Below are 10,474 nucleotides of genomic sequence, written 5' to 3'. Positions count from 1 at the left end.
ATATTTATACGGAATTACCGTCCGAGATTATACAAACGATTCTTCGTCCTCCGATAAAGCGTCTTCTGATTGCGAAATACTTTTATAATAATTATATGTCACATTTTGCCGCTTCCTTAATGCCATATATCGTGATTCTGAATTTACATTTTTGTTTGTTTTAGGATTGCGCACGTACTGCATAAAAAAGATACAATATAATTTCTTTCTTGAAAATATATGATAAGCAAAATGATTGTTTCAATTAATTTCAATATTACCTTTTGCCGAGACGCTTTTTGCTTCTCTTCGCTGGAATCGGTAGAGCTCATCCGTCGTTTGCGAGATTTCTTCGAGTTATTAGAGCTCTTTGTATTATTATTCGTAGCATTGACCTTATGTGATTTTTTAGGATTTCGAGACTTTTCAGTAACAATCGTTTAAATTAAAAGAATCCATAAACTTTTTATTAATGAACTTATTTTTAACAGAAATATAATTATACAAACTTACTTGATTTTTATTTATATTTGAAGTATTTGATTCAGATATTATTTGTTTATTTACATTTTGCTTCTGTGATGTATTCTCCTTCTGTATATTCTTAAAAGTCCCATTTTGTTTATTTGTTTCATCAGTATCCTATATTTCACAATAATAAAAATATGTACAATTATAATAAAAGCGGATGTAAATATTTCTGCAATTATAGAAATTTTTACCATAGTACTCCTTTGAATTTCTCTTGAGTTATTAGTTTGTGAACATAACGATGATTTCTGTGAATTGCCCGGACTATAGATTGGATTGTTATCTTTCAATGTTATACGTTCACCTGTAAAAAAAATAATAGCAAAAAATAACTTTAGATTATTTATCTATTTTTGTAAAAAAATTAATCTTTTCACATTTTTATTATTAATCTATTTACCTGTCCAGTAACATAATGGAGGTAAAATATGACGACCCCTCGAACTAATAGGTGCATTCAGCGAATTCACTGTCGTATCATAAGATTTCTGACTAATTTCTTGAATATTATCTAGGAAACAAAAATAAATGCAACACATGAATATATAATATTTATTAAAAGTTAAATATATTTTAAGAAACTTACCTTGCTGCAACGTTTTCCAAGTCAGACAAAATTGCTCGATTTTCGAAGGACATCCATAACGACATTGTTTTACAAGTTCCTTGGGAATAACTAAATATGATAAAGCAATATTGTTAATTGATAAATATTTATCAATGTACAATGATACAATGTTAATAATTTCGGATACTTTACTATGCTTATTGTCGTTTAAATGTCCAAGAAGTTCAAAGAATTCATGATTCACTGATTCGATTAGTGTCGCTGATAATCGCTTCAGCACAATGTCTGTCGTATAATTTCTGTGCACAACGTGGCCAGCTTCACTATATAGTAAAAAGAAAAAACATAAAATATATTGTTTAATTATTAGACATACCTATTATCTAAGAGAACTTACTTGACTAATTTTCCTTGAAAAGTTAAACCTAATCCAGATTTTGATTTTGCATAATATACTACTTTTGGCATCCACGCAGTCAACATTTTGGGATTTTTTTTAACTTCACATTGCTCTTTACTGCTTTTAGGTTGCTCGGTTGTTGAATTCATCGTCGGATTAGTAGAATTTATATCATGTGATTTATTATTATTTGTCATTGGATAAATCTCTCTTTTATTGTCAATTGTCTTCATATAAGAATCATTGAGCTCAGATTTTGAAGCAATTAACATGAAGTTTTTGTTTTCTAACTGAATATTTGTATTTTGTTTATCGTTGTTGATTATCTTGGAAGGCAATTGCTCGGCAGTTGTATTCAAGTTTTCTTTACTTATTCTCATCTTCAAATTTACTGGTACCAAATTGATTATGGTAGGTTTGGATTTTTTCATCACAATATCGTTTTTTGTTTGTTCGATAAATTCTCTACGTAATTTTGGAGAAACATTGGATTTTTCAGAAAACTCATTATTTTCGTTGATTGCTATAATGTCTTGGTTCATCTTAGCCGGTGATGCTGTTACATTTCTATCTGCTGTTCGTGAATTTACAGTTACAATGTTGATATCAGAATTGATGGTATAATCAACATCTGAAACAAACTGTGAATGTACATTGTTTTGAACTCTATATGAAATATTTTGCTCCTTTATAAAATCATCTGAATTAATTTTTTGTGTGTCAAAAGTATTAATTGGATGTTTATTTTGCATATGCGTTACACATTTGCCTTTCTCATACATTTCAAAATTTTTCTCTCTTTTTCGGCGACTGAAATAAGTTATTTCTTGTGATTTTGGATAGGTATTAATAGGTATTGTTTGGCAACACTTCCTCATATTGTGTGCTGTTCTCACTTCATCTTCTGTTATACTGACGCAGGAGTCATTTGAAAGTAATTTTTTCTCTTCATTCATTGCCATATGACTAGACTTAGTTTCTTTTGTATTATATGTCAGATTTGCCACATGTTTCTGAGATAAGTCCGGATAAGTCGTTTTCTTTCTCACTTTACGTTTATATATTTTTCCAGGTAATTCTCTAGCTTTTAAAACTGATTCAATCGATATTTTGCGTATACCAGCATAAATCTCGCTCTCCAATTTATCTGAATTGTTGTCATGTCTCGGTCTAAGATTTGCTGAATTCGATAATTGGATAGTACTAGAATCATTTTTTATGCTTCCGTATTCTGGATCAATGGAATGTCCCATTGTGCAGCTTTTTAATTCTATCGATTTGTTTTGAAGCTTATTAGTGTTCAGGGGGTTGCCATCACAAACTAAGCTCTTTTGCAATGACATTGTTTCTGATTTATATGTTTCGTGATTCGTGGAGATCATTGAATCGTTATTACATTCTGATTCCGTTTTGTAAGACACTGCATAATCCAAACAATCCAACATCTCAATAATCTTATTGATGTACTTTGGAGGACAATTCTTGTCTGCCAAATTGTTAATAATGATGTTCAATTTATCTTCCTGAAGAATATCTTTCAATTTATTCACTTTCTTAGAACTGCATGATGGATTTATATCGGAATTGAAATTTTGCTTACTAGCTTCATCACATAAAGACTTCGTATTTTTTGTTTGCATAACAGGAATTATATCTTTTTCAGAGTTGTAAATAAAAGGTTTTATAAATGAAGAATTTTTTTCACAACTTGGAATACTATGAGTAGAATAATTACATATTTCCTTCTCTTTAGATATATCATTCATATTTTCAATCTTATTAGATTTGTTTAAGTTACAAGATTTCGTTGCAGAAATAGTGTTCTTATTTTTTACATAAGTCATATCTGTCAATTCGCTTTTTAAATCATCATCACTGTCAGTAATAGGGGTGGGCCAACGAAACGTTACTGGACATCCTTGCTTGGCATATGCCCTCCATATTTGATAAACGTTCTCCCAATCGTCAGGAAAACCATTATAAAATTTTCCGCGAATATAATCTGGTAATCCTGTAATAAAATATAAAAGTTATTAACCTCCATCAATTATTACAATTTTGTACTTTCTGTTAGCAATATGGATCTTTGAGTTTCAGTGCAGATTTTTGTATTTTAAATTATAAAAAATTTGAAAAAATTCTTGCATATTTACAAAAGCTGTAATGAGTGTTTATTATTGCAGAAGTCGGATTGCATTTTACTTATTTTTTTACAAATTTATATTTACCTAGATTTATCCAGAATATACAATCAAAAAATTGCCTTCAAAGTCCAACTTGGTCAACAGAGAGTTAATATGTAAACTATAAATTTTTAATGAAGTTTATACAAATTATTACCATTTCTTTCATCAACAATATTCCCTGTCAGAATATATACATGCTTGTATTTGGATTCAACACATTTTGCAGAATATCTTCTTATAACAGGTTTACTACGTACAACCTTACCACTGTTTGCAAAGAAAATAAACATTAACATTTAAATATTAATGCAGTGTTTTATTTTGTACTTACCAATCTAAAGTTCCTTTAATTATTAATTCGTAGTAGTTATTTAATATAACTTTCCATTTCGAAAATACTCGATCAATATTCTGAGAATTATGGATAGAACTCGATAAGACATAAGTTTTTTGATACTCTGGTACAGTAGATCTATCAGCACCTGTATTAATGGATATCCAGGTAGGAGCGCTCTTCAAACATGTATTTACTGTTGAAGAGCATATGGATGAATCAAATGAAGGCAACACTTTTTTGCAATTAGACAATGCAGAGACACCATTTTGTGATTCCCGAACAGTACGATAAATTGTGTTTCCCATTGGGGGTGGCATAGCAAGTCGATCGACATGATTATCCTTCTCGACACCATACTGTTTGAGACTAGATGTAGTCATTGTTTCTTGCTTAATATTGTGGCTCTTCTTCTTTAAAAGTATATTTTTCAAATTATTGCTGGAAGTTAAGACTTCGCTGTTGAACAAAGAAGTTTGTTGCAATGGTGTTGTAATGCTGGAATCTAAAGTATCTGCATTAATACTGGAAATACTCGGCCAAGTTATTACAGTTGATGGTTTTCTATCGTATACACTCTTGTTTTGTTCATTTTGTAGTATAGCTAGTTTCAGGGATCGTTGCAGTTTCTTGAATCGTTCATCTGTTTCCAGATCTCCAAATTTGATCTATGGAAAGCATTAAAATATAGTTCGCAGGGTCATAAGTTAATAATAGAATTAGAATTGTTATAACCTTCATGTTAACAAAAACATACACTCATGATGATTAGCCATTGGAAGACATTAGTCCTTGGTATTCTTTATTGTATAAATTTGTAAGTAAAAATTCCACTTTTCGAAGAAAAACTAGAAGTAGGAAGAAGAAACTACAATTATGACAATGCAATAGTTTTGTTTTGGTTCACAGAGTAGATATAAAGAGAATAGGCGCCAAGCGGAAGTCACCATTTCCAACAAATATTTATAATACAGTTCCTTGTCTTAACCTTTTCTTTTTCTAACACCATCTTCTTCTAAGTTACGCTATAAATGGCGGAGCCAATCAGCATTAGGCATACGCATTTTTGGTTTCCAACAAATATTTATAATACAGTTCCTCGTCTTAACCTTTTCTTTTTCTAACACCATCTTCTTCTAAGTTACGCTATAAATGGCGGAGCCAATCAGCATTAGGCATACGCATTTTTGGTATACGCTACTCTTTTTACTTAATCTATTATTTGTAAACTCAAACATTCCTGTAAGCCTATTCTGTAATTTTTTAATGACAATTTTATTAGCTCGAAATGTCATTACGCAGGTATTTTACATAGTAAAAAAAGCTGTAATAGTAAAAAAGCAAGAACAATATAATGATACCAAATTGTCGTTAGTTACAGAAGAACTTATTGTGCCCCCTTTTCAATTAATGTCAGTTAATGTTGATATTGGCAGTATTCCAAAATTGACTGCCATGTACCACTAGTGAGATACTATTAAAGGAAGTAATTAAAAAATGCCGATATTGACAATTGATATAAATTTGCTATTAGTATTTGGCTTATGCATTATTAAATTCATAATTTTTTATTATATAAATGTTCATAAATAAATGAGTATACTTGTAAAGCTATAATATCCTATATATTGCAGAAAAATTACAATTTTTTCTCTGTAGTTATCATCTCTGTTAATAATTAAACTTTGATGATGACATTGAAATCACAGTTTTAAAGAAAAATCGAGTATTATTGAGTTCTAAATGCGTCTACTAAACTAATAAATCATAAAATTAATATTATCAGTTTTTAACTCTTAATCACTTCAATATTCTCAAAGACGCGAACTTCCATAAGGATGTTGATTTTTAATAGTATCTCATCGGTGTTAGTACTAAAAATCTATAGTGTAACATAAACTGTAGCATTTTCAACGCTGGCAGTAATTTTGGAATACAGCCATTATTGACTGATATTAACTTTTGCACACTGGAAATACTGATCCAAGGGCGTGATTCTGTAACTGTCTTTAAAATCACTAGATTATATAAAGTATCGCAATTGATTTCAGAAATGTCGCGTAAAAATAGCCGAAGTGCACATAATACACATCACGATTTGAAGTACATCAGGGTTCACATTGAGTCAATGAATGCAGCTAATCTAACATGTGTGACGTGTACTTTTGTATTCCTGAACAGTTCTGAACTGTACTTACACATATTTTTGTGCACTTTTATGTACAAAACTTCTATGGTAAATAAATTCGTATTAAACTAAAGAACACATAAATTGAGCCTTTGTACATATTTTTTTGTTCATAAATAAATAAATTACAACTAAAAAACATTGATTTATATATTTGATGTCTTTGATGTCTTTTCCCAAATAAAGCATGTAATGCACAAATTTGAAATGGTCGCGTTTCGCGTGAAAATGGATGCAAGTTTGCGGTACTTTATAGATCTAGTGACTTTAATTGTCTTTACACGCCTATCAGTTATCAGTGTCGTTACACAGATATTTTATTATTGGTGAAAAAGCTGTGCAACGCATCGACAACTGTCAGTAAGCATGTAAAACAGTTAGAGTGTTTATTGTACTCCATACAATAAAAAAAAGGAAGAGGGAACAGAGAACAGAATAAGAATTTCAACCTATCAAAAATTGTGTTTTCCACAATATATGATTTCTGATAGATTGAAATTCATATTATCTGTTCTCTGTTCTCTGTTCCTTTTATTGTGCGGAGCCCCTTACAAGAGCCTAGGTTATTACGGACGATGGTTTTCTATCGCACACTCTTGCTTCTTTTTCAGTATAGCTAGTTTTAGAAAGTCTGTTTTCTGTTCCTGCACTAGACTATTCTAGAACTCTTTTTTTCGCTTTAAACAAATATCTATCTCATTTTAAGTTCTAAAAGTGTACACTAGTGCAGCCACAGAAAACAGATCTTATTGGCTGTGCTCCAAAATTCAACTTTGTCAACTCGAGTATTATTTTATCCTGTGCAAGCAATAAAAACAGAAAATAAGAGATTTCAACTTATTAGAAACTATGAATTTATCAACAGAGATGATAACTGCAGAGAAAAAAATTGTAATTTTTCTGCAATATATAGGATATTATAGCTTTACAAGTATGCACATTTATTTATGAACATTTATTTATGAATAATAGAATGAAGGCTTTCTAATAGGTTGAAATCTTTTATTCTCTGTTCCTATTGCCTGTGCTTTTCATTGCATTTCCAGCTTCAAAGCTTAAACACAATAGACACAGGCATAATAGGCATAGGCAACAGGAAATAACGAGCTGTCCAATCAGAGCTCTGAAATATAATATCAAAGTACATATCAGAATTCTGATTGGACGACTCATTATTTTCTATTGCCTATTGTGTTTAAGTCTTAATAGAGGGGAATACTCGGTTGTAGTTGATTGGTTCTTACATTCCGATTTAAACTCTCGGTGGAAACTAGCCCGGATACTCGGATTTGACAGAGTCAAGTTTTGGAACGCACTCCTAAGGATCGTTGCAGTTTCTTAAGACGGTCTTAAGTTCAGCCTTGTAGTGTCATGAATCAATCAGAGGACCGCATTAGTGACTTAAGATGATTTTAAAATAAAAACTATGACTATGAATACCGGTCCCTATAAGTTTTCACCGAGTAAACATATGTTTATAGTCAAAGAAAGAAACAAGCGGCATGATTTGCGCGGTCCCTATACCTAAGCTACGTTTGAGGAAAATTTTACTCGAAATATATATACGTAACGTATACTATAGCATATAGAATAAAATCTTTCTCGGAGAGGAGTTTTGGAATGTAGCCCTAATTATTGTCTGTACCGCGCTACATATAATCGTATCCTGAAATATGACGTAGTTCCGATTTTTTTAAAGTGACATTACGATCATGGTGGAATCAGCTGATCCATGCCATCATTGATTCGCGTGTTTGATAATACACGCGGATTACTACTGGTAAATACCGGAATGTTATCTGAGTTATCATCCGATAGTACTTAAAAGGTTCCTATGGCGATAACATAGATATATATCCGTTTCTATCGTTCTGACATTTGTGATACATGTCGTCGCTTTTGTAGGTGATAATGTCCGCGATAAACGTGAAGGCGCTCACTTATCAAAACGTCCGGAGATTCTTGAATTCATTCGACACCGTCTTGACGGATTGTGACGGTGAGTGAGGACTACGTGTGAACATGGTTGATACGATGATGATTCCTTAGATATCTTTTTCAGGTGTATTATGGATGCATATGACACCTCTGCCACATTCGGCGGATGTTATAAACTTGTTCCGCAGACTCGGCAAACAGGTTTTTTACGTAACGAACAACAGTACGAAGACCCGCAATGACCTGGTGGAAAAGTGTAGGACACTTAAGTTTGAAGCCACCAAGAATGACATCCTATGCACTGCTCATCTGTCAGCATGTTATCTACAAAGTTTAAACTTTCGCAAGAAAGTCTACATTATTGGTTCCGAAGGTGAAACTCTATCAACACATGACATTACGAAATATCTGTTCTTTTCTGAGAAAACTTTTCAGAATTTTTATATGAATTGGGAATACCTAGAAAGTATATCCTTAGAAGTTTGCAAATATTTCTCTTTCTATAATTTCTATTCTGATGAAATACTTTTTCAAATTTTATAATTTTGTTTGAAATTATAGAATGAGATGTTTTTCAATTTCAATTTCATTGTCATTTAATGTCATTTATTTTAAAATAAAAATGTATATACGCAGGATGAATCTGATAAAAATTCAAGTTTTTCTTGAAAACAGTTGGAGATAGGGGGAAGACATTTATTATCAAAATTGGCCATGATCCAATTTGTGCTAACAATGCTCATGAGCATCATTTGTCTTCATTTGACAAACAACAAGGATAAAATGATTTTTAAGCGTTGTAAGCAAAATCGGACTGCAACCATTGTAGGATGAATAGGAGGACATACTTTGATGACCTTGAATAATCTTAATTATCTTTGATTTTCATACTATCAATAAGAATTTTTTTTTAATAGGAAGTATTTTTTTTATTCATTCGATGGTGTTCAATGAACAGAATAACTTTGCATTAGAGCATTTTTTTGAAAATTCAACTATTATTGGGATATAAATCAAAATAAGTCAGATTGAAAGTTTGCAACAATTTTTTTATTATTGCAATAAATGTTCAAAATGTTCACATATTGATCTAGACATGGCTGTAGTCTTCTTGGAAAGTTTGCTTGAACTTCTAATCTCTTGAATCGTTATTTTTTGAATTGTATTCAGCTCATTGAGAACTATCGATAAAATGAGTAAAAAATACCCCTTCCCATTAAACAAAATTTTTTTATTGGTAATATGAAAACCGAGAACATTTACTCAAAGTCATCACAATATGTCCCTCTACAATTTTGATAATAGGTATCTTTTCTCTATCTTTAACCGTTTTAAAAAAAAACATGATACTTTTTATCAAACTCACTCTGTATATAAAAAAAATTCTAAAAAAGATGTGACTTTGTTAGCACTTTTAAAAAGCATTCCTATTTTGTAGTAAAAAAATTGTGAAATTTTATTTAAAAAATTATAAAGTTATTTAGAAATTGGGAAGAATTACGTGAAAAATTTTCATAAGGTATGCAATTGCTTTATTCTTATATTAATTTTATGCAGCAATTGCGAAAGAATTGGAGCAAGCTGATATCTCGTATTGTGGACTAGGGCCAGATCCAATTAATCAGAATAACCCATATTCCGTTTTCGAGAAAGATCCTGAAGTAGCTGCTGTTATAGTCGGATTCGATGAACATTTCAGCTATCCTAAAATGGTAAAAGCAGCTACATATCTAAACGATGTCAGTGTCCATTTCATTGGCACTAATACAGATGAAAGATTTCCAGTTTCAAATGACGTCGTAATACCTGGTAAGTATTCAAATAACTTTCTTACCTTTGTATAACGTGTTAATTAAAAATCTATAACTTTTTTATACAGGTACGGGAAGTCTAGTCAGATGTATAGAAAGTTGCTCAGAAAGAAAAGCAGTCATTATGGGCAAACCGGACAATTACATGGCTAAGATGTTAATGGAACGATCTAATGTCGATCCTCAACGTACTTTAATGATCGGAGACCGATGTAACACCGATATACTTTTTGGAACTCACTGTGGTTTTATGACTCTATTAGTCTTAACGGGAGTAACCGCATTGTCAGACGTTGAAAGATGGAAGCAATCCGAGCGACAAGAAGAACGGAATCTTGTACCAAATTATTACATAGACGCGCTTGGCGATTTATTACCGTATTTAAAAGAATTAGAAACTGAAACATCATAAACTCACAAGATTTAGCAATGAAGAACAAAAAGTATGTGCTCTTTACTAAATAATAATGTAACTTTTTAGAATATGCTGCAAACATGTATACATATGGATATGTATCTCACGCATATTGTACATGTAC

The 10,474-nt window shown here is 31.3% G+C and overlaps 2 protein-coding genes across 2 annotated transcripts; one reads left to right on the top strand and one right to left on the bottom strand.

The window, feature by feature from the left end:
- Positions 1 to 27: 27 nt before the first annotated feature.
- Positions 28 to 4,761, bottom strand: LOC105624679 (putative uncharacterized protein DDB_G0277255). The gene is made up of 11 exons (XM_012206033.1): positions 4,756 to 4,761; positions 3,996 to 4,666; positions 3,819 to 3,931; positions 1,476 to 3,489; positions 1,271 to 1,401; positions 1,097 to 1,186; positions 911 to 1,021; positions 702 to 814; positions 493 to 621; positions 261 to 401; positions 28 to 177 (listed from the first exon to the last, which is right to left on the bottom strand). The coding sequence occupies exons 1-11, from the start codon at positions 4,759 to 4,761 to the stop codon at positions 28 to 30; spliced, it is 3,669 nt and encodes a 1,222-aa protein (XP_012061423.1).
- A 3,157-nt stretch (positions 4,762 to 7,918) lies between these two features.
- Positions 7,919 to 10,347, top strand: LOC105624676 (phosphoglycolate phosphatase-like). Its single transcript, XM_012206032.1, has 5 exons — positions 7,919 to 7,966; positions 8,092 to 8,185; positions 8,249 to 8,497; positions 9,682 to 9,933; positions 10,004 to 10,347. Exons 1-5 carry the CDS (start codon positions 7,919 to 7,921, stop codon positions 10,345 to 10,347), a joined length of 987 nt encoding a protein of 328 aa, XP_012061422.1.
- Positions 10,348 to 10,474: the final 127 nt, after the last annotated feature.

The sequence above is a fragment of the Atta cephalotes genome (genome assembly GCF_000143395.1).
Source record: "Atta cephalotes unplaced genomic scaffold scaffold00084, whole genome shotgun sequence".
In the NCBI taxonomy this organism is placed as follows: domain Eukaryota; kingdom Metazoa; phylum Arthropoda; class Insecta; order Hymenoptera; family Formicidae; genus Atta; species Atta cephalotes.
Note: the sequence above shows the minus strand (reverse complement) of the source record. Positions and strands in the feature narration are given on the sequence as shown.

Excerpts from the sequence above, each read along its gene's own strand:
- LOC105624679 (XM_012206033.1), bottom strand. Across the intron at positions 3,490-3,818 it reads TATTGTTGATGAAAGAAATG|GATTACCAGATTATATTCGC; the intron begins GTAATAATTTGT and ends ATTTTATTACAG. Across the intron at positions 178-260 it reads AAAAAGCGTCTCGGCAAAAG|TACGTGCGCAATCCTAAAAC; the intron begins GTAATATTGAAA and ends TTTTTTATGCAG.
- LOC105624676 (XM_012206032.1), top strand. The coding sequence starts at position 7,919 with ATGCCATCATTGATTCGCGTGTTTGATAATACACGCGGATTACTACTG. Across the intron at positions 7,967-8,091 it reads ATACACGCGGATTACTACTG|GTGATAATGTCCGCGATAAA; the intron begins GTAAATACCGGA and ends TCGCTTTTGTAG. Across the intron at positions 9,934-10,003 it reads AAATGACGTCGTAATACCTG|GTACGGGAAGTCTAGTCAGA; the intron begins GTAAGTATTCAA and ends TTTTTTATACAG.